Source organism: Acanthochromis polyacanthus, chromosome 1, assembly GCF_021347895.1.
Source record: "Acanthochromis polyacanthus isolate Apoly-LR-REF ecotype Palm Island chromosome 1, KAUST_Apoly_ChrSc, whole genome shotgun sequence".
In the NCBI taxonomy this organism is placed as follows: Eukaryota; Metazoa; Chordata; class Actinopteri; family Pomacentridae; genus Acanthochromis; species Acanthochromis polyacanthus.
In genome coordinates, this window is record NC_067113.1 from 21399707 (window position 1) to 21423143 (window position 23437).

A 23437-nucleotide genomic window follows, 5' to 3' on the forward strand; every position below is an offset into this window, starting at 1 on the left:
TTTACGGACATGTTAAGGTAAAAGGTTGGCTGGTTGCAGACCTCTGAATCATATCTTCAATTTCTTCCATTCACATGAAAAATAAAGTCAAAAGGATAGAGAACGACAGACTGACTATCAGGCTGGGTAAAGTAGCTAGTATTATTTTTTAAAGTAAAAGGGAACTCTCCAAAAGTAATTGTTTTATAAACTGAAACATATTTTTCCTCTTTCTTTAATCATCTCATAACCCAAGGTTGAGAAACGGGGGCTGCTGTAAATAATGCAATTTATAGTTTATTATCATTCCACACAGTTCAACTGTAGTCAGTATTTACACCGGTATATGTTGCATTACATCACATAGAGTAAGGACACGTCTTCAGAGTTCTGGTGATCGAAGTTTCACAATCACATGCATGTCACAGCTGGCTGAGGAACAAGCATTACTTGTCACAAAACGCATTTAGCAATGCTTCAGGAATTTGTGCCAAAGATAAAATAACAGAAGCACATTGATAACGCCTCTGTTACTGAGTGAATCAGTCCATGAGTTAAAGCAGTCCTCAGTCCATGTCCTCTTCTAGTGGCTGTGTCTTCACTTCAACAGTTTTTGGAGGGATGTAGGAGCCCATCCCTGCTGCTCTCTCTGCCTCTGCCTGAGTGTAGGGCTCCTCTCTGAGCTGCTTCAGCCTGGATGGAGAACAGACAGGTGACATTTGTAACTCACACATCTCCAGGGTAAAGTGTTGTAAGTCAAAATATGTGAACACTGTGATTGGGCTCTTAATATCTTACCGTTTTTTGTGCACCTTGGTTTTGAAGTGCTCCTTCAAGGATCTCATGTCCACAAAATATCTCCTGTAAGAAACGAAGCGTCACTGCATGAAAAGATCATCTGCAACACACTGCTAGTAGACAGTAGAGCTGAAACATGGAGGAGGTCTCACCCACAGCACTATATGATAAGCTTAATAATGAAAGTTGAAATGTTTTTAATTTCAACATATGTAAAACAAAAAAAATATGAAGGCACTTTGGCTCTACATACTGGTAATTGGTCTCCTCGAGGACTAAGAGCACACATCAGTTGAACCTTACTACTTCACCTCCTACAGCTGTGAACACATATTCAGATCTGGCAATATGAGATAAAATCATTTTAACATCACACATGTCTTGACGTGAGCCGTCACAACTAGACTGGTTTACTTAAGCCAAAAAAGACTCAAACCACTTCATTAGTTGACTAACATGAATATAATTCACTTGATAAACTGTTTAGCATTTCTATCAAGAATGTTGAATATTTGTCACGTTCAAGCTTCTCAGTTGCGAATATTTGCTATATTTTTTCGTCCCACGCAAATTCAATGTTTTGTGGTTCTGCAATTTTAGTCTAAAGTATTTTAACTTTATTATAATTATGTAAAAAGTATGCATCCTAGCTATGTGCATATGCAAAAAAAAAAATTAATCTTGACAACGGTTTTTATTGTCCACCAACACTAGTAATACCATCAGGACATATGCCTCAGTATTTTCTGTTGCTTAACTCACATATGAGAGGAAGTGTGATCGTTATATTTGCAAGTTAAATATTGGAAAACCTCATTTCAGTCCAAAAACATCAGTCAGACATGAAGCTAATCCATTTAGATGGGGTTAGATATATGAAAAACAGTCAAAGCTTAAAACCCATCAGCTCTGTGAAGGTCAAAGAGAAGCACCTACGCGCAGTGTAAGCAGTAGTGTTGTGCACATCCGGTCACGTCGTAGTCGACCTCCTGATGCAGCAGTTTGGCTGCTGTCTCAGGCTTCATGTCTGAGTGGATCTGGTCTAAATCTTTGGTTCTGCGTTTGGTCTTCCATGTCTTCGCAATGTTCTTCTTCTTGTCACTCTTGTGATTTCCCGTTTGCTTGGACTTCCCCATGGTGGATGCTGCAGGACAGGACGAAACAAGACCAGTTAGTCTCCAAGGATCAACACAGATGATTGACAAAGTTATGTGCAGACGAGTAGCGTAAAGAAATGTAATTTAGGTGTCATGGTATAAACTGACTGTACGTCTCCTGTTAAAGCAGTATTGTGAGTTTCTATAAGTCTACAGCTGTTTTTATTTGGATCAAACAGTCAAAATGCACAGCAACACTGAAAATTATGTCTGTGGTAACAGTGTGACTGACTCTTTGTGAGAATTTAACATTTCACGTAACCAGATAATCGTGACCAAATAAATACTTGCAGGTTACAGCATAATCAGGCGTGGCATTTAGGTTGATAACAGGCAGTACCATAACACTGTTTAAGAGTTTTAGATTTTGTGTGTTTGCTCTGTCTAAGATCCTTTTGTAAACTGCAATTACCATGATTTATAAATGTATTTTTAGACATATAACAAAGCAATGATCTCTTTTCTAATTATTGTGTAGACTGCACTCTTTAAAAATATAACACTTATAAATGAAGTGTAACAATTTTGATACATTTAAAACCTTTCAGTCACATTTTAGGGGTTGTAATCACTTTATACCAAGTGAAAAACTCCATTATGAGCCCTTTAAGTCTATTTCTGCTTTTAAAAAGAACTGGATTGGTGACAATCCAGGTCACAAAGCAGGAAAATAATGCACAGCCATGAAGATATTTGCATCAGTTTTTTGGTAAACGATTAATTTTTTTAGCACAACTCTAATGATCTCCAGGATCTGTGGATTAAATGTGCGGATTGTTTCCTTCTTCTCGAGTGTTTAACAAACCGAGTATCTTTAAAGTTTCGAAACCGAACTGCCTGTTTCGTTTTACTGCTTCGACATCAAGTCTTACACAGTAAACATATTTGTATCCGACCAGATCTATCGATAATAAAGCAGATCCGATGTCTAAAAACCTTCTCAGATGTGTTTTCAGCTTTTGCTTACCTTCCACACGTGTAACTGAGAGAAGCCACATGTACTTCCGGGTCAACAGCAGCGTTAAGTACACGTGATGACCTGTAGAGGGCGACAAATACAAGTTTTAAAATGATATAAATATGTAGTAAAGGAAAGCTTCTTCTCTTCTTTTCCTTTCGGCTTTTCCCTTTAGGGGTCGCCACAGCGAATCAATTGCCTCCATCTAACCCCTGCTGCATCCTCTTCTCTCACACCAACTACCTTCATGTCCTCTTTAACCACATCCATAAACCTCCTCTTTGGTCTTCCTCTAGGCCTCCTGCCTGGTAGTCGGAAACTCAGCATCCTTCTACCAATATATTCACTTTCTCTCCTCTGGACATGTCCGAAACGTCTCAGTCTGGCCTCTCTGACTTTATCTCCAAAGCCTCTAACGTGCTGTCCCTCTGATGTCCTCATTCCTGATCCTATCCATCCTGGTCACTCCCAAAGAGAACCTCAGCATCTTCAGTTCTGCTACCTCCAGCTCTGCCTCCTTTCTTTTCCTCAGGGACACTGTCTCCAGACCAAACAACATGGCTGGTCTCACCACAGTTTTGTGAACCTTGCATTTTAGCTGAAACTCTTCTATCACACATCACACCTGACACTTTTCTCCAGCCGTTCCAGCCTACCTGTACACGCTTCTTCACCTCTTTTCCACACTCTCCATTGCTCTGGACTGTTGACCCTAAGTACTTAAAATCCTCCACCTTCTTGATCTCTTCTCCCTGCAACCTCACTCTTCCACTTGGGTCCCTCTCATTCATACACAGATACTCCGTCTTGCTGCGGCTAACCTTCATTCCTCTCCTTTCCAGGGCAAACCTCCACGCCTCTAGCTTCTCCTCCATCTGTTCTCTGCTCTCACTACAGATCGCAATGTCATCTGCAAACATCATAGTCCATGGAGACTCCTGTCTAACCTCGTCTGTCATCCTGTCCATCACCATAGCAAACAAGAAGGGGCTCTGCCCTTAGTCTAACTTCAACTCCTCTTTCCCATAGCTTCATCGTGTGACTCATCAGCTTTATTCCTCTGTAGTTGCCACAACTCTGCACATCTCCCTTGTTCTTAAAGATGGGCACCAGCACACTTCTCCTCCATTCCTCGGGCATCTTCTCACTATCTAAGATCCTGTTGAACAACCCAGTCAGAAACTCTACTGTTACCTCTCCGAGACACTTCCATACCTCCACAGGTATACGTTTGGGGTCACTTAGAAATGTCCTTATTTTTGAAAGAAAATCTTTTTTCAATCTCAATAAGAGTGACCTTGATTTTAATGTCAAAGTCGTTTGCATGTAATTTTCTTGGCAGACTTTCAGACGAGATCTCAATTTGCCCAAGAGACAAAAGCAGTCACTTAAACTTGGAATATGTCCAATGCCGTATTTGAATGCCAGAAAATGATAACCTGAAATAGTTGCAGTGTGTTTTTCTTTTAATTAGTGATGAACAAACTGATATGCACTGAAAACTGATTCTGACTTATGTTGAACTTCAAAAGGTGACTTCTCTACTGTGTTTCAAAAAGGCAACCTCTGTCACAGCAGCAGCAGTGAGTTTTTGCTTGGTCTTCCAGCAGAATATTTATACTTTCTGTGTATGAGGTTAAAATTGTGATTTTTCCCCCCTAAAATTAACCAAACTGATCAAACACTGTCTGTAGCAGAATATTTTTGGCCTGAAAATAGTTCCGTAGGAACCCCCTGAGAAAGGTTTATCAAAGCCCTATTTTGTGGGGTTTGTGTTTTCATTTTGAAAGTTTTTTAAATCTCCAAATATAAAAAATATATAAAGGCAAATAGGCAGCTTTAGATTAGTGTTGGGAGTAATTTGGGTACAATTCTCTCGGCAGTAATTCAGACAAAATCCTAATATGCCCAAATACACAAAACCAATCACTAAAGCTTACAATACTGTTCGAAAAAGCTCCATAAAGTATGATTATAAGTAAAACTACCGCTTAAAATAATTCCTACATGTTTTTAAAGAGTTTTAATGATAAAGAACCAAAACAAAAAACTGCCACAGTTGCAACACTGAGTTTCTGCTTTGTGTTTCTGATCCAAATCTTTAAGATTCTTTATATTATTTAAATATTTACATTTTTTTATAATGGTTTTACATTGAACAAAAATACACTATTATAAACTAACTTAGCTGATTCTATATGTCAAAATATTGCAATGTACACATTTACATTTAATAAGGTTTCCCCCAGAAACCCCTTATTCAGTTATTAAAGCTTCATCTCTCCTCTGAATAAAGCTGTTAAAGGTTCTCCCTAAAGCAAGTAAGTTTCTTGAATACACCAGAGTTCTTTGAGGCTCTTCAGATTCTAAGAGAGTTTCCTATACATGTTTAAAACTTATTTTGTCCAGAGGCTCTGCTACTTAGACTCTGAAGAGCCTCTTGGAAGTCTGAGGGTTTGCAATTCAGACAACAGGTTGCTAGGAAACTCCAATAACTCAAAAAGGGTTTCTGGAAGAGAGTTTTGCATTTAGTTAGACTTAGATGTAGGACAAGCTGACAAATATAACCCTGCATTACACCTTATTTTATTGACTTCATTTATCAAACTTTGTCTTATTGTAATTGGGTACATTGCAGAATTTCATCAACACATATATATCATAAGGTTGGTTCATTTAATGATTAAGGAAGAATAATGCTGACAGTGTTTAAAGACAGGTTTTTTTTCTAATTCAAATAAAATTGAAAACAAATGACAAGTTCTTTCATCAATAGCAATCAAAAAAGCATACTAAGGAACTATTTTAGAGTATGTTTCTTGGGCATTAAATTATTGAGCCCTAGTGCATTTGTGACCTCTTGATTGAACTATTTTACCTCTTTTTTTAAAATCAGAATGTCCCAAAAGTTCACTCAAAAATCTTCTGCTGATCAAAAAGGCTGTAGCCAAATTCTTACTGACTGAGCTCCATCTCATCTTAAGGACCTTATTGTACAATATCATCCTAACAGAGCCCTTTATTATAATTTCCAGAAGCAGAATGGGAGGCAGAGCCTTCATTTACCGAGCTGACTTTTTGTGGAATCAGCTCCCAGTTTGGGATTGAGACGCAGACTCTCTCTAATGTAAGATTAGGCTTAAAACTTTCCTTTCACATCTTTATATTTTCCCTGTAGTGTGCCACAGTCCCTGAGCCTGGTTTTGTCAAAGTTTTTTTTTTTTTGTATTTCAGATAAAGGAGAGACTTTTTTTGGTTATCGCTCAAAAGGAATCCAAAGAAACAATTTGTTGTTGTTTTTTCTGTTTAAAAATGGTACGGCCTTCACCTTACTATGTGAAGTGTTATAAGATTCTGTGAATCTAAGATTTAAATTGAACTAAATAAAATTGAATTTTGAAAAAATACTGAAGATGTCGTAAATGCAAGTTTTTGAGATTGGTGTTGTATATTTGGGCAAATTAGGATCTTGACTTTGTGTAAAACAGATTTGTGTGCAAATTACTGTCAACACTAATGCAAAGCTCCAGATTCACCTACATGGCAAAAAATCTATGAAGTGTATTTAGGAATATCTACAATATTGTCCAAATATTTTTCCTATGTCTGGGGCAAAACAAACAATCTAATAATTATTAAATAAATAATAAACAAGTGTTTTCGGTTCTAAATACCGTTTTTTGGTCTCCTTGAAGACTAACAATCAGTATCTTTAGAAAAACACACATTGCACAACCAAGATAAATAATTGTTTGCTTTAAAATAAACACGAATGTTCAATATTTCCAAATTTCCAGTGATCAGTTGTCAATATTTGCTTCATTTCTCTCCCATACGGCAGTCGACTCAATGTTTTCTTGTTCTAAAACTTTACTTTAGACAATTTTAACTTTTTTTTTAATTTATTTTTTTATCATTTATATAGTAAAAAACTGTGCTTCTTTACACTGTACATGTCCAGGTTACCCCACAAACGGTTCACTGAAGAACCTTTCTGAAGGGTTCTTTAAAGAACCAGTTCAAACTCCAAGGGTGCCTCCACAGTGGCAAAGGTGAGGAACCCCAAAATGGTTCTTTGGGGTCTTCTGAATCTAAGAGTGTTCAGCTAAGCCAACAAAAAACAACAACCTGCAAATATTAACGGTCAGCAAGTCTTTACCAGCCTCAGGTCCTCTAATCAGCCACTTTCCCGGGCGTCGTGTTCTGGGTTCATTCAGGTGAAGTTCAGCTGACATTTAAAACCGACAGCCCAGTGAAGGCGGCGTCAGGCTGCACTTGCATACGCGCCGTGGCGGAGGAGCGAAGATGGCGGAGAATAATGTCGAACCAGAGCACGAATGGAGCGACCGGGCCCTGGACACGGCCGAAGACACTCTGGTTGCAATGGAAACGCTACTGGCCACACTGAGAGCTTTCGAGGACGTACTCAGGCAACAAGAAATATCAGTGGAGTCCTCCACGGAGTACTGCGACAACTTCTGCCAGGTAATGTGTACATGCAACATCGAAGCTAGCGTTAGCCTGAGGTTAGCTCACCCAGGATTGTTTTTCTCGCAGCCCGCAAGCTAAATTCATCTGCTACGACTGTCCGCCAGCTAGCTACACGGGCAAGTTTAGATTTGCAATATACACACGAAGCGAATGCACAGCCTGCATTTCTGCTCCTATTCGTGTATGCATTCATTTCACGCCAAAACATCTCAGTAACATTGAGCTAACGTTGGCAGCTGAGTGATATGTTGCCTGTGTGCAGGTTCAAGTTATTACGGTAAGGTCGCATTACTTTCACTCATTTTCTCGTTTCACTCCGTCTTGTGTCAGACTGTGAACATAGCGGTAAAGCAGGAAATCTACAACAGATGTTTGCACGCACATGACATTGCCATAATTTGCACATCTTGCATTACTGCATGCATGTGGGGCGGGGCGGCATCGCGATATGTTTTTCCAAATATTTGAGCTAGTTGGTCCCACTACAGACTAGAATATTGCACTTTGCTCGCCTTAAATAGACATACTTGTTCTGTGCCCATCAAATGTTCTGTTTACTGTCTGTGTTGACGATGACAAATTTTGCAATCAGGTATTTTTGTTATGTTCAAATTGACTGGTAATGGGTGCACCTGCCATGTTGTATTTTTCTCTTATCAGTAGTGGAGATGATGCAATGCAAAATATCATAACATACAGTACAAGCCATACTCAAATATAGCGTTCATGTTTGAGGAAGCAAAATGAAAAATTATTTTTTTTAAAGTCTGTATTTTAGCAGTATTTCCACTGAAAGCTCTTGTTTCAATAGACCTGTCTTCTACAGGTTGCAATATTTGGTTTGACATTACTTGTATGGGGAAGGAATTTAATACAACAAGGGAATTGTGTACTTTAAAGTCAGTAACTTTGAAATCCTAGGAAACCATTTTTGCACAGATTAAAAGCTGTTTTTGTCACCCATCTCCTGCGTTGGAGTCCAGCTCTAACTAAACTTCCTTGTAGCCAGTATCAATACAAGTAATACTTCAAGATATATATATATATATAAACTACAGCATTTAGGAAGTACTTCTTGGGGAAGGAAAAAATGTAGGTCGTTTCTTTTCCTCTCTGAGCAACATCAGTGTTTTTTAAATTGCTCTTAAATGAAGAACAATTGTAAGTGACTCTCACTTCCAGTAGGAAGTATCCCAGATGTAATTAGTCCGCTGATGTAGATCTCTGGGGTTGAAACTTTATTCTTGGTTCCTTTTGAGAGGGTGCTGTATTTAGACAGAGGGGGATTAATTTGGTGCCCCTGTGGACACAAGCAGCGACCAGGCAGGTTCTCGCTGTTGGCAAATGAGACTCCTGGGATGTTAATATGCTACGATGACTTTGTGTGAACGTCTGACACCTACACTTAAGGCCAAAAGAATGGAGCAATATCACATTTCTACCAAAAAACACATCATCTTTTCATTGGTGTACTTTGCTGCAAAATAAACATATTTATTATACAAAGAGTCACTCATCAGAATACATTTTTACTATAATTATCAGGTTTTTGTATCTGTACTCTTGTTTCTTTTCTCAGCTGTTTCTTTCAAGCCATATCTGTGGTGGTTATAGAGATGTGGACACGGTTGAGATTTATTGGGATTTTTGTATGCAAACTCCTAAAAGCCAAAGAGCTAAAGCAAATAATGCAAACTGATTTGCTTTTTTTCTGTTTTTGCATTGAGGTTGTGACTCTTGCAAATCTTCTCAACTCTAAAGCAAAGCCTTTCTTTTCTTTTGCTAATGTCTATTCAGCAATTGCCCGGCGACATCAATGTATACCTAAAAGTAAATTATGAAATGATGCATATCAATGAACGCAAAATCTAATCATGTAGGAAATGCATCCCAAAATCTATAGAATTCATACTAGTTTTTATTATTTTTACCTTTTTACGAAAGACACTATGAACAGAAACTTGAAGTTGCTTCCAAATGTTTGGCCTGTAGTGGACAAACAGGGGACAGTTTCGTTGAGACTTGATTTCTCTATACCTGGGGACAGCTGACAATATTCACTGAAAACACCACTGTCCTCTCTGTCAAATGTAAAGAATGAATAAAAGAACAGCCCTTCCGGTTATGACTAATACATGTTTAGGTGAGTGCATCTTTTTAGCTGTTAAGTGTTAATATTTGAATATGAAAAATATTGTCAGAAGTTATCACAGTATAATAAATATATCCCTCCTGGAGTCAGATCTAGGCCTGTCATATGTTGTACATTCAGGTCCCTTCAGGCCTAATCAGGAGCAGCTCACACCAGACATGGTGTCAGCAGGGATCAATCAAGTATAGACTAGTATTTCCCCCAGGTGGAAAGCCCCTGGTCGTCCAGACATCTGTCTCCTATCTGATCTCCTTTCCTGGTTGTGGTTTCTGAATGCATTTACAGTGTTTTCATGACTTCCCCTAACTGCATTTTATTTACATTTTGCGATGCCGGCACTGATGCACTATGCTGGGAGCAGGAACTCCATGGAGCATGGTCTGCCTCTTCTGGAGGTCTACTGCCTGTCCATAACCTGCTTTGCTGCAGCTCGATCTCACCTCACTGCAGAGTCCGACAGAGTGGCCCTTGTTTTGAAGAGACTAGCTTTGTGAGTATCGAAAAATGCTTCAGTGAAAGTGTACATTTTGATGCAGCCCATTCTCTCCTCCCATTAAAATGAGTGTCTCTCAGTGAAACCAGAGCTGTTTGTTATGCATATTTTTAAAATTATAAATATGCTGCCAGGTCACAGAAGAAGTGCACATATGCTTGTCAAACCATAGGATGACTGAAATATCAGTGGATCAGGAATGGAGTAAATGAAACTGAGATCAGATCAGATGAGATGAAGGAAGGCCCCAGATGTAGCCTAGACAACTGAAATCCTGGCTTGGGTTCCTTTTTGTTCATGTATGCACTTAATCTTTGTAGCAAGTGGTTATGTGTGCTTGCACATTTAGCAGTGTGTGTTGAGGACTTCTTACTGATCATATATGAACTCAGGTAATAGGAAGGTCTTTGTCAATTATTTCTGTCCTTAATAGCCTATAACACAAGCTTGATGTTTGCATTGTGCCCAATAAATCCCAATTCATTCTTTATCAGCAGACTTGTGCAGATTGGCATTCAGATCCTTATTGACGCCACACTGATTGTTTTTTGTATATTTTCCAGTTGGTTATAATTACAATTAATCAGCACAAGTAACTACACAACACACCCCTCTCCATCTGCCAATCCTGACAAGAGTGCTGTGCAATCTAACACAACCCTGTATGTCCATTCTCCTATGCTGCTGCTACTGCTAGATTCTAGCTCTGTTTGTGTGTGCCCACTGGGTTTGACCTCGGCTCTTTCTCCAATCTATCTTTACTTGTTAGATCTATTTTGTTTCAATTCTGCATTTAATTTATTACTTACACTGTCTTAGCTTTGCGCAGCATTTTTTTGTGTGTAATCAGAGATTAAAGACACAAAAGGAGGGAGAGAGGGAGAAGTGTCTTCAGGAGAGCCAAGCTTTTGCTGTATGTATGAACGCCGCATTGTCTGATAAATGAACCAGTATAGCGGTTAATGAAAGTGATTGTGCAGCCCTGCTATACAGCACATGATTGACAGTTGTATTCATCACTCAGATATCATTATGCACTTTCCTATGTCTGACTGGGGAAAAGCAATCTAGCATAGTCTTCATTTGTCTTCACAGGTGAGTTTAAATTTGAAAAGCGTGGTGAATGTTCTGGAAATGTGAGTTATTTCTTAGACTTTCCACTAATTTAGTATCTTGAGGCTAAATATGCCATGCAGTTGGAAGGTTGTGCTTCATTTTTAAAATCTTGACAGCTTGTTGAAGACTTTGGGGTGTTTGACAGACAATGCGTGGCATTGTAGACTGAACCCCAACATGTAGTTTGCAGACTGGTTCACAAATACTGTCAATGCTCAAGTTTGTCTGTTTTCCTGTCTTATATCTTAAGAAACAAAATGTCTGCTGTGAGGTGATGTACCCTTAAAGGTGCCATATTGCTTATGAATTAAAATACGCTTTTAATGGTCATTTTCTGTTTTGTTTAGTCTGAAAATAACTGAATGCTGTCTAAAGGTCAGCTACGCTAGTTTGACATTGTAATCTCATTTGTATCACCTGCTTATTCACTTTCAACTCTACATGGCAGCATATTTTTTAAAACACTCGTGCTACAGACTGTCCACTACTTAAACGACATAGTAGACTTTTGCACCTAAATGTAAATAGAAAAACATACAACTCTTGAGTAGAGTTCATTTAATAAATTCAATAGAGGCATTTGTTTGCTTACATAGAAAATCAAAGTATACACATCTCTTGTATGTTGCATGTTGTAAATGGTATGAAAAGGCACTCTGACTCTGTCTTATGCTTGCTGCCTCTTGAAGCTGTGGCTTTAATGTTTTATTAGTAGCAACGATTCCAACTCTCAGAACTCTGTCATAAATGAATCCATATCAAGGCCACAAAGACAAATTGTCTGACACTGAGTGGTTGTTATTTGGGATTAGATGTGGATTCACGATGCACTTGCAGGCTCTTTAAAGGGCTCATGCTGCATAGGACACCCTGTTTGAAGAAATTTACTGGCATACTGACATGACTTGAATTAGGTCGGTCAGAAATTCATAATGTCTCTTTCTTTTAATTGCTGAGCCCACACACTAACCTCCAGTCAGTTTGATTGATCGTAGGTGAAGGAAGGAGTTGTTTCAGTGTTTTCAGCTGAAGGATAAGTCTTATTTGAAAGTTAAATTTAACTGCTGCCAGATGCAAAAAGCATGTGTGACAGAGCCTACCTCAAAAACACTTCACTGGGGTTTTATTTTATTTTCTGACAAGCCTTTTGACATGCTTAATGTGTAAAGATGTGAAACTAAATGGAAGCTTTCTGTAACATCAGCCCAATCATGATTCATGATGACTGAAATTAGATGGTATTACAGTTTTCTTACAAATGGTCTGGGGAGCTTGGGTTAACTTGTGCAGCCTCTGCTTTGCTGGGTTGATCATAGATTAATGAAATCATTGTCCTGTTTTTCTTCTAGGAGCTGTTTTGAACTGTTGCTGTCAGTGCCTGAAAATGAAATCCCTTATGAAGCCTGGGTTCAATTCCACCACTCTGTCAGGTAGATGACCTTTTGAAAGACGGTTTGCTGAAGAACAATAAATGTGGGATGACTTAAGTCAAAAATATCTTCAGCATAAGATTCTGTTGTGTGTTTGTGAGAGGGGAAAAAACTGAGGGTATCGACTCTTTGTGCTGTGGATGTTAAAGGCCCTTAATAGAGGAGCCTCCAACTAGTGTACACACTACAGCAGTTTTTTGTTTCTCCCTTGTTGAAGCTAAACCACTGATGTGTATATCCTCAATGGTTGTCAAAGGTGTACTTGAAAATAAAGGAAATGCATTTGGAAAATCTGGCTTGAAATAGTTTTCATCTCAAAGGACTGAAATATAAAACATTAGAAAAAACAGTCTTTAAAATGTGCACACATTGAACAATTTTGTTCACAGATAATGAGTGTTTCAGTCTCAAGGGGTTCTTCACAGGACTATAGACTTCATGTTCTGTGACAAATGTGCACTGAAGAGTTGGCAGTGCACCGTGTTAATTGATTCAATATGTTCAAGCTGAGCAAAAAATGGGATATACAATGACGAGTCATGGGAACTTATTACCACACTGTGGTTCCAGTTAGATGTAGAACCTAATATAGGTTTTAAAAAGTAAACGTCTTTGTTGTTAGGTTGCGCCCAGCTAAGACACTGCAACATATTAACCACAGTTTGCTGTATTGTAAGAATGACAATGTTTGATGTAATTTCAAATAAGAAAATGTTTTCATTTCTGTCAGCTCCAGTTGTTGTCAGGAAAGGAAAAGTAATTATAAGCTGGCAGCTTGTTCTGAACAGTCATCAAGTCTTTTCAGATATGAACATTTACGTTCAAATGACAAATGCTTTGCTTTGTTTAGAATAGTTATCATTCATTTGAAGTCACTTATGTTCTAACATGAATTAATGGCCTTTTGAGTTGTTCATTTGTACAACTCTATCTCATGACAGTAACAGAAGACTATCGCTGCTGCCCTCGGTGTAGAAAAAATACAACTGAATATAGCTGTATGATGTAATATATATGCAATTTCAAATGAAATTTATAATAAGGTGAAAAACGGGTATTTTCATCCATTGCATTTACAGATAATCTTTTTGTGTTTATTGCAGAATGCCCATGATAACTTGTTACAATATGGAAGCACAGACCTACAAGCTTTACTTCAGATCACAGGAGAAGGAGGAGCGTGGAGCAACCCAGTCCTCACTTCCCTCCTCACTGGCCAACCCACCAACACAGAGGAAGGTAAAGGTCTAGCGAACTATTCGGTTTATATCTTTCATTTTGAGGTGACCCCACAGGCTTAGTCCAAGTTATTAGTGGTTTACTACTCAGATTTTGTTTGAATTCTCCCTTTAGTTGATGCATACATCAGCTTGGAGGGCGAGGGCTTCATGGAGATGCGGGTGAAACATTTGGAGAAGATGGGCGAAGTTGCCAAGGCTGTGGTGTTGGCCAAAGCCTGCACTGAATGCAGCTTTATTTCTAACCAGGCTACGTTTCGTCAGACATACGTCTCTCTGCTTTGTCACCTGTTGCCCAATGAAGAAGCCATAGTGGAGTATTGCAACACTTTGTTTTTGTTGACTGGTATGGAGATATGTCCGATTTAAAGCTGTCATTATCCTCTTTTAGAACGTTTGATCTACTTTCTTTTCTGCCACACCAACCTGTAATTTAAAAAAAAAAGTAGATGCAAAGTATTAAGATTAGCATGACACTGACTGATACAACCATGATAGTCATGGATGCTAAATTAAGGGGATCACAGCAGGCCAAGGTCTCTCAGAGCTTTCAAAGTCAGATGAACAGTCCTCTATTCTTTGTGTTCAGTCACACAACCACACAGTCTCAAACACACAGCATTTTTCTCCTTTCAGGCAGTGTATGAATCATGCTAGTTGATAAATGGAAATGGGGACATATTTACCAGTGAAACCTTTTTAGAATAAATTTAATAAATGTACCTATTTATAAAGTTTATCTGCACCATTTCTAAAAATAGAGCTCCCAAATCCACATGCAAATTAAGCTTTCAATTTCCAGACATTCAGTTTGAAGACTTGAGCTTGTGCAAGATGGAAATTTTGTGGCCTATTTTCAGTTTTCTGATGAATATGTGTTGCATATTAAGCAATATTTTACATTTTTGAATAGAATATGAATGCAGCATGGATTAATACAGAGGTCCTCTTGCAATGTTAATTGCTTATTGTCTGGAATTATTTTTGTTTTTCAAGCAATGCATTTTTATGATTAACACACTATCAAGCTTTTTTAGGTGCTGTTTGGTTTTTCACAGTAAATCTGAGTGTGCAAGTCCCCAAGGAGAGTGTGGTGTCAGTAATTCATGCAGAATTTCTTTTTCTTTTTGTCCAACAGTCGCACAACTACTTGTGAGGCTTGATTGCATCCTCAAGTAGAACAGTGTCCACAAGAACCCACCACAAAAATAGCTATAAAATAGTTTGGTTAAAACTATGTGCGTTTTCCCACTTAATAAGGCTTTATGAGTGACAGCAACAAAAGGAAAGCACCACTAGTAAGGCTGTTATCCTCTTACAACATCTTACAGGTAAAACCTGATCAGCTGTACAACAGTAACTATATTTGTGTAATTGTATGCATGATTTGCATGACGTGTTGAAGGAAAAATTAAAATGTAAATAAAAGGGTGGGCCGTGGCAATAGAAACTAATCGTAATGATAATATTAAAACTAAGGAATAGTTTGCTTTTTTGTTTAGTAAGAAAATTCTCTTTAATTGCTGTCCTGCACAAGAACAAAAATTGGAATTAATTACATTTTATGTGATATATTGTTTAGTCTTATTCTCACACATTTATTTTATTTATTGACACATCTTCTTGTTTTTTGGTTCTGGCTCTTTATTGCCGTCTGTCCCCATTTGCTGACCTTTTCTTGGTATGTTCTTAGTTGAAAACTTGCCAGAGCTGTTGAGTCAGTCCCTCCACTGACGTCTTAGTCATAAAGTTCTTCCTAAAACATTAGCACACTGAGCCAAGGGTGTTTTCTTAATTCCTCATAGATTTTCATCTCAGAAATGCAAATTAAGGTCAAACTGTTGGGAACTCCTTGCATCAGCTATGCTATATTTCATCACCATATCCTTGTGGTAGTGTATGAATGTATGATATAAGGTTCCTGGTTAAAATCAAAATGTAGACATCACAGTAACATAATAAGTGTTATGCAGTGCTGGCTTGCTGACCTTTCCTGGGTCCATGCTGATGACAGAACTTTCAACCCTAATGTTCCTCTAGAGCAACGGTTCATGAACTGAAACGGGTTCATATTTCAACTAGGGCTGCAACTAACGATTATTTTAATAATCGATTAATTGGCCGATTATTTTTTCGATTAATCGATGAATTGGATAAAAAAAACATTTTTAATTTCTGCCTCTTTATTTAGAAATAGAAGATTAGGAATGACAGAACAAATAAGATCATTGTAGTGAAGCCTTCGTCTTCAACCATCAGAGGCCTCATGTCAGTGACGGTCATGTTGAGGATGCTCTCAGTCAGACAGCTGCTTGCTGTGGTGGACATGATGTCTTTCTCATCATAAAGCCTGTTAATGTAATTCATCCTGCCTCACTCCAACACAGACCAGTGTCTTCACTCAGATGTTGTCAAAAAATTAAAACTTGAGGCTTAATCTTCAAATTATTACCACTATAGTGTGCAAGTTATGTTTATTTATTATTTGTTATGTTTATTTGTAATGCATATTCAAACCATTCTTTAGCTGATGAAAGTGAAATAAAACCTATCTCTCACAGTCACACACGCCCCATCTCAGTCATTAATCAGTTAATAAGCTAACCCTGTAACCCCTCAGACAAGCTACCAGAAAGACTGATATTACGTTTCCTCACTTTAAAACGGAACAAATGTAGGATAATGCAGTGACTTAAGGTGCATGTCCACTAGATACGACACATCGCATGTGGCCGGTTGGTGCGTTTCCAGCTGCGATCCGGTGTGTTTACCTGCAGCTCATTTTTATAAAGTAGACTCGACTTCTACTGTCCTTAAACATCTAAAGTAGCCGTCGGTGAACTAAAACCAGGACCGGTTCAGCTGCTGCACAGATTATTTCTCGCCTCAAATGCTTTAGAAATACTTTTCCCTGAAGTGTTTTCGAAATAATAGAGAAAGTTTGCGGCCCAGCCGCTGTGTTTAACAGACTCATCTACTGGACCGTCAAGCTGAAAGCGCGGTCACGTGACCACGTAGTGGCCCGCTCGTGACCGTCCGGCATCAGTGCGATTTTCAGATGCGTGCATTCGCATGTAGTGAACACGCAGCATGCCTTTGTTTTGTGAAGCGTGAAATGCTCCCATACTTTTGAGCACTTCGGTCAAACTGTTTTCTCCGTGCTGGTCATGTTTCATTTGTTGAATTTACTTCCCTTTGAAAATACCTCCTCTGCTCTGCCTCCACCTCACTCTGTTAAACTCGCTCTGCAGGTGAAGTAGACGACTCCGTAACATGACGAGCATGAATCGCGCGACACAACGAATCGATAATGCAATTCGTTGCCAACGCTTTTAATAATCGATTATTATCGATTTTATCAATTCGTTGTTGCAGCGCTAATTTCAACAGAGGACAGAAATATTGTTTCATGTGTGGTATCCCAGTTCTAAGTTGAAAAGTGACTATATGTTTTCTGTTGTTTCTTTCGAAGCTGTAAGCATTTTATTTATTCTCTGGCAGATATCCAGACTTGACTGTAAAGACGTACTGGAGATCACATGTAATTTGGAAACAGAGGGGGAGGAGAATACAGCTTTCATTCTGTGCACAACTTTCCTGACACAGCAGCTACAACAACAGAGTCTTTACTGCTCCTGGTTAGTCTGTGTTTTGGTTGGACTGGATGTTAAATTGCACTTACATACGTTGTGATTTTGAAACTAGATGTTTAAATCATAGATGTTTGACTAAGTATGTTTTCTTGTTTTTAATGGTATTGCTGTGGTGTTTCGAGATTTAAGTGTGTAAATGCTCTTGTCTTTTTTATTAAAAGGGAGTTAACTCTATTGTGGAGTAAGCTTCAGAGGAGACTTGACCCTTCATTGGCCTCTCTTCTGGAACGATGCCTTCAGCTAGGAGCCATTGCCAAAACAGTCCACCATTTGCTTTACCTGGTCCGTGTGATTCACACTGAGGTGAGTGGTATCAACCATTCTGTAACAGTACACAAATTATTCATCTTTTGGTATTTTTGGCACAAATGGCTTTAAGTGGATTACCTCCTCCTTCTGGACTGGAGGAGGATGAGTCCTCATTTACACATATGTGGCTGAGGAAAGTGTCTCATCAGGATCTTGTCAAGATAAACACTTAAAATGGCAATTGTATGTGGGGTCGGTTTTGCCTTTTCCGGCGTTAGTTAATGGTAATATGTCACTGTGTTTTCAGGCAGAGGAACTGGGGATACCTGCCTCAGTAGAACTGTGTGTCAAAGCCCTTCAACTTCCAAAGCAAGATGACTCAGAAACAAGGATCTCTGTCTGTAAGACAGTGTCCTGCCTTCTTCCAGATGACCTTGAAGTGTTGCGTGCCTGCCAGCTCACAGAGTTCCTGCTTGGCCCGATCCAAGAAGCCTACAGCCGTCTTGAAGAGCTCTACCAACGCCCTGACCAAAAATATGACCAGGAAAGTGAAGTTATCCCCAACTCACTGCGCTGTGAGTTGCTACTCGCACTGAAAGCACACTGGCCTTTTGACCCTGAATTCTGGGACTGGAAAACTCTTAAATATCACTGCACCTCCCTTCTTGGCCTGGAACCCGAGTCAGACAGAGAAGAGGAAGAGGCATTAGACAAACAAGAGAACTTTAAACATAATGACCTACTGGGAATCACATTGAAAGTAGAATCTGAGCACCAAAGTAGGATAAATGGAGGTCTTGATGATGATGAGCAACAGGATCAAAAGCCGTATACTAACCAAACAGAAATCAAAGGAGAATCCAACACGAAGCTGAAGTTTTGCTGTCAGATTTGTAAGAGGTCAGTCACTGACACCCAAATCGTTCACCACTCCAAAAGACATGCAGAGGACAACAGCCACCCCTGCCCTGTTTGCCTGGAAAAGTTTGAGAGCAGAAAGGAACTCGTTCCTCATCTGAAAAATCACATTCAGAGTGAAGCACATCTTGACAAAACAGTTAAAACAGAGGATGTGCCAAAACCAATAGATGAGGATGATGATATTGAACCCGGTGAGATCACCATCGACCCTTCCTTAATGCTGTATTACAAATCCACGCATGATCCAGACGTGTTGCATCACATTGTGCAACAATCCAAAACAGTCAAAGAGAAGCGTGTGGACGATGACGAGTACGTAACATTTGATTACATTGACCACCACTTCAAACTTCAAAACCGGGATGAGTATCCATGTCCAGGAACTGGATGTACTCGGATTTTTAAACATTCCAAGTACTTGTATGTCCACTTAAAGTCAGAGCACAAAGGTGATGAGAATGTGAAATATTTTCAACAGATGCGAGACAAACGGGAGAAATGTGTCTTCTGTAGACGTCATTTTGTCTCAGCTTACCACCACCGCAAACACAGAAGAGTCCACTATGGTGATCGGCCATACACTTGTGTGGTTACAGGTTGTGGTGCACAGTTTAGCTCTTCCAACGAACTTGTCACACACAAGCAGACCCACGGTTATCAGCTCAACTACCAGTGTGAGCTCAAAGGCTGCTATATCACCTACTCTGACTTAGGTCAGATATATCACCATGAAGCACAGCATTTCAGAGACGCAGCATTTACCTGCTCCAGCAGTGAATGTCAGAAATACTACTTATCCAAAAAGGAATTTATTAAACATTTATCCACACACAACATAACTTTCTCTGAAGATGACTTTGAGGCTCAGAGGAAGGCAAAGCGGAAACTTTTTAAGACTGTTACCGAAGCAACAGCCCGCCTTAGTAAGTCAATAGATTCAGAAGACAATGTAAATGGAGATATCCTAAACTCTTCATCAGTTAGCTGTGCCTCCTCTTTGCAAGAGACGGATTGCAAGGAGCCCAAAACAACAATGACCTTGGTGGCTGTGTGTTTTGATGGAAGTAAGTTCACTTGTGGTTTTGAGAAGTGCGGAATGACTTTTTCCAGAGCCAGAGATGTCCAGCGACATCTGAAATGTGCTCACCCAGAACATCTTAAACTGGAGAACAAAGAACACAAACATGACAAAGAGCAGGGCTCCAAGTCCAAAGTGGTAAAGACTGAAACTGAGCCAGACAGCGAAGAAAAGGGAAAAAATGAGCCCTCAACTCCATTTCAACCCGTGGAAGCTGGCAAAGAAAGAAAGACGTCCACTCCACCCCAAAGCAATGAAACAGCCTCTTTAGGCCTTCAGACAAAAAATGATGCTCTCAAAGAAATTCTTATTGGGCTGAGTAAACTGGACCTAAATTCTTCATCGCCTCACAGTTTGCCAAGTGAGCCCCCTCAGTCTAACCCAGACTCAAACGCTTCACAAATGTCTCTTCATCAGGCAATTATGGCGAAGCCTCCTGTTGTATTACTTCAGAAGAGACCACATCTGCCAGAGGAAAAGGTAAAAATCCAAAGTGAACAAGCATCAACAACAAACGAAGAAAGCACGGTTGAATCATTAGCCACTGCTAAGCCATATATCTGTGAAATGAAGGGCTGTGGCTTTAGGACTGCCCAAAGTTACAGTTTGCTGCGACACTATAACAACAAACATGGCCGTACCATTGAGCAAGCCAGAAGGTTGACTTCTTTGAAAACCACCGCTTTTAAGCCTTATGTGTGTCACCTTTGTTCCAAGAGTCACAGACAAAAACATGTGTTGAGGGCTCACTATATTCAGATCCATAACCTGAATGAGTCTTTCGTGGACAAAATAAGCTGTGCATCTGTGCGGTACGAGGGAAGCAAAGAGCCCACATCTCAAACAAAGCAAACCTCTCAGGCCATGATGAACCACGGTCTAAACATGAAGAAGAAAGAGGTGCCGAAGTTGCAGCGCCAACATGAGGCAAAAAACTCAACAACACTAAGTGAAAATGGACAAAACTTTAACAATCATTCCCAATCTGAGGAGGAAGGAGAGGATGAAGCAGAGAGTAGAGAGGAAGACAGCGAACAGAAGGAGGAGAGTGAGGATAAGACCACACAGCAGGTCAGAACGACAAGACGCTTGGTAGCCAAAAGTAATCTGTGCTACATACTGGATAAGTTCAGTAAACCCTTTCATTGTGTGGCAAAAAACTGTGATGCAGCTTTTTCCACTCAGGGAGGCCTTGTGCGCCACCTACAGTTAGTACATCATTACAACCGCTCTCAGCTCTTGTTGGAAAAGGATTTTGATGTGCCCCACAGTCCAGAAGTCAGGAAAGAGCCCGCCAAGAAAAGGCCTCCACCAAGCTCGGATGAACCTCAGCCCCAATACAAATGTCATTTTGCAAACTGTAGCGCCTCCTATCATCTTAAAAGCAGCCTAGTGCGTCACACGCGTGATTACCACTCGCAACCACCTGAGCTGATAAGGTGCAAATATGATGGCTGCACAAGAGTGTTCAGCCACGATGATGCACTTAAAAAACATACACTTTATCGTCACTGTGAATACTATGATTCACTGGTGGTACGTCTACAAAGCACTCACAAAAAGTCAGTTACTGGATGCCAAAAAAAGCTCATAGTTACACCACAAAGCCCTCTGAAAGAAGAACCTGGTTCACCCACCACACAGGCTGAGAGATTGAGTCCAAAGCCTGAAACAACAGCCCAATCAGAAGAAATGAGTAATGAGGGTCTTGAGCAGAAGAAAGTGTCAGGAGAAAAAAAGAAAGAGAGAAGAAACACTTTTAATCGTTTTGTCTTTAGATCTCATGAAGAAGCACTACAAATGTGCCAAGACCGCTGCCTGCGTGTGGCCTATCCGTGCATGGTTCAGGACTGTGATTCTGTCGTCACTTACATGCACAGTTTGAACCGTCACTACCTGAGGGTTCATCGCATGCGTCGAGAGGATCTCGTTAAAAATGAAGATAAGCTTGTTTTTAATGCTGAGCAGCTTGAGGAGCTGATTCAAAGGAAGTCGGCAAGGCCAACTGTCACAGGGGCGTGTACCCCTAATGGAGTTCGCAAAATGGAGTACCAGGCAGAGCCAGAACACACAGGGGGGCAACCTGCACCCATGAGCCTACACTCTATCAAGACCGAAACACAGGATGAGGATAATCATGATCCGCTGGGATTCCCAGAGGAGGAAGAGGAGGAGCTGCCACCTGTGGAGAGAAATGGGGTCCTGGTTGGTGCAGATGAGGTGCTTTATGGTGAACCGAGCACAGGTGGGCACGCTGAAGACTCAGCTGCAGGAACACAGAACAGTCAGAAACAGGAGGAGAGATTAAGCTTGGATAAAATCAAACCTCTTCTCCGCCCAGTCACTGTTGACCTCTCACCACCATGTTCGCTGCGCTTTACTACTGAAGAGGGCTTCCAAGACACATCAAGCATCAAAGATGGTGGTAAAATGGTAAACGGGTCCGCTCCGTGTCCCACTCTTCCAGTCCGCCAGCCACTGAAACGAAAAAATGAACTGTCTGAACAGCCTTCCAATGTAAAAGACGCCCAACCTGATAGTCCTTCTTCGCACCCTTTTGACATTGCTGCATATAAGCCTATGGGCTTTGAGTCCTCATTCCTGAAATTCATACAAGACACATCCCCAAAAGACAAAAGCATGGCAGCAGGGAAACGGCGAGACACTTTCAGGCGCAGTTGTTCCGTCAAGGAGAACAACCAACTGGGAATCTCTCACACTCGCAGCAGACGCACTCATTCCCCACTGCTGAAGCCCCACGCTATGACTGGGGACTTCACATCAGTCCAAAACTTGAAGTCCATCCTGGACAAAGCACTGGCTGGGTGTGGGGACCTGGCCATTAAGCAGCTTCAGTACCTCAGACCTGTGGTGGTCCTGGGGAGACCAGTGTCCACCACCACCCTGCCTGACCTCTTCCCATCAGACACCAACAACAGCAAACTGCTTCTTGGAAGCTAGTTTAACTGAGCACCTTTTTAACATGGCTATGGCAAATTACTATGTATTTTCACAAGCTATGTATCAGTATTTTTATTTCTCCCTGCAATGAAGGTGTTTCGTTTTTCGCTATTTGTTTTTTAAGTTGCCAAACTGAAGCGTTGTAGAAATTAGCATAAGATAAAAATGAGCTTCAACAGTGGGCATCAGATCCTGTTTGATTGTTTTATAGACATTTGTTATGAAAGCATTGAGATAACGCCTATTATGTTAATTCCTGATCACAAGTGTATATACTGTAGTTCTCCAAGATAAATGTACAGCTTTTCAGATTGTTAGAAATGGTCAGTAGCGTATTGCAAGGCCTTTTCACTTTTGTGAAAACGTGACTAAAAGTATTTCCTTACAAAGTTCTCGAAGAATTTGTTTGTTTAATTTTTCACCTCAGTTTATATTAAATAAGTGTTGGGATGCAGTGGACAGATGTTGGCAGACATGTATGTAACACTTTCTAATGAAATAAATGTGGAAATGAATACAGAGCCCTTATGAATTGTGAAATTGACTATTTTAATAGCAAATTTAAGTATCATTTAAATGCCATCTTTGGGGCTATTTGCTAAATTGAAATTACACCTAACATTTTACATTCAAATATTTTACGTTATGTCCACTGCCTGTAATATGCTGTTTAGCAAGAGGTTTATTATTGTTCACTAAATCTCAAATTACCAAAATATTTTCACGTTTGTATCTATTATTTGTCTGAATTCCTGCAATGTAC

General features: G+C 39.9%; 3 protein-coding genes across 3 annotated transcripts; 2 read left to right on the plus strand and 1 right to left on the minus strand.

Moving 5' to 3' along the window:
• Positions 1–260: 260 nt before the first annotated feature.
• znf593 (zinc finger protein 593) lies at positions 261–2969 on the minus strand. Its single transcript, XM_022197082.2, has 4 exons — positions 2902–2969; positions 1714–1921; positions 778–840; positions 261–672 (listed from the first exon to the last, which is right to left on the minus strand). Exons 1-4 carry the CDS (start codon positions 2930–2932, stop codon positions 546–548), a joined length of 429 nt encoding a protein of 142 aa, XP_022052774.1. The 5' UTR covers positions 2933–2969; the 3' UTR covers positions 261–545.
• Positions 2970–7147: 4178 nt separating this feature from the next.
• On the plus strand, positions 7148–12615 carry LOC110953151 (RLF zinc finger). Its single transcript, XM_051956917.1, has 3 exons — positions 7148–7376; positions 9870–10025; positions 12494–12615. The coding sequence occupies exons 1-3, from the start codon at positions 7198–7200 to the stop codon at positions 12576–12578; spliced, it is 420 nt and encodes a 139-aa protein (XP_051812877.1). The 5' UTR covers positions 7148–7197; the 3' UTR covers positions 12579–12615.
• Positions 12616–14737: 2122 nt separating this feature from the next.
• LOC127536457 (zinc finger protein Rlf-like) lies at positions 14738–23195 on the plus strand. Its single transcript, XM_051956860.1, has 3 exons — positions 14738–17450; positions 17627–17768; positions 18022–23195. The coding sequence occupies exons 1-3, from the start codon at positions 17260–17262 to the stop codon at positions 22672–22674; spliced, it is 4986 nt and encodes a 1661-aa protein (XP_051812820.1). The 5' UTR covers positions 14738–17259; the 3' UTR covers positions 22675–23195.
• The last annotated feature ends 242 nt before the right edge of the window (positions 23196–23437 follow it).

What these genes read in the sequence shown, in the direction of transcription:
- znf593 (XM_022197082.2), bottom strand. Translation starts at nt 2,932, where the DNA reads ATGTGGCTTCTCTCAGTTACACGTGTGGAAG. An exon ending in CACTACTGCTTACACTGCGC is followed by an intron (nt 841 to 1,713) that starts GTAGGTGCTTCT and finishes CGTTTCTTACAG; the next exon opens with GAGATATTTTGTGGACATGA. An exon ending in ACCAAGGTGCACAAAAAACG is followed by an intron (nt 673 to 777) that starts GTAAGATATTAA and finishes TTCTCCATCCAG; the next exon opens with GCTGAAGCAGCTCAGAGAGG.
- LOC110953151 (XM_051956917.1), top strand. Translation starts at nt 7,198, where the DNA reads ATGGCGGAGAATAATGTCGAACCAGAGCACGAATGGAGCGACCGGGCC. An exon ending in TACTGCGACAACTTCTGCCA is followed by an intron (nt 7,377 to 9,869) that starts GGTAATGTGTAC and finishes TTTTGCGATGCC; the next exon opens with GGCACTGATGCACTATGCTG. An exon ending in GTTTTGAAGAGACTAGCTTT is followed by an intron (nt 10,026 to 12,493) that starts GTGAGTATCGAA and finishes TTTTTCTTCTAG; the next exon opens with GAGCTGTTTTGAACTGTTGC.
- LOC127536457 (XM_051956860.1), top strand. Translation starts at nt 17,260, where the DNA reads ATGTTTTCTGTTGTTTCTTTCGAAGCTGTAAGCATTTTATTTATTCTC. An exon ending in CAGAGTCTTTACTGCTCCTG is followed by an intron (nt 17,451 to 17,626) that starts GTTAGTCTGTGT and finishes TTTTATTAAAAG; the next exon opens with GGAGTTAACTCTATTGTGGA. An exon ending in TCCGTGTGATTCACACTGAG is followed by an intron (nt 17,769 to 18,021) that starts GTGAGTGGTATC and finishes CTGTGTTTTCAG; the next exon opens with GCAGAGGAACTGGGGATACC.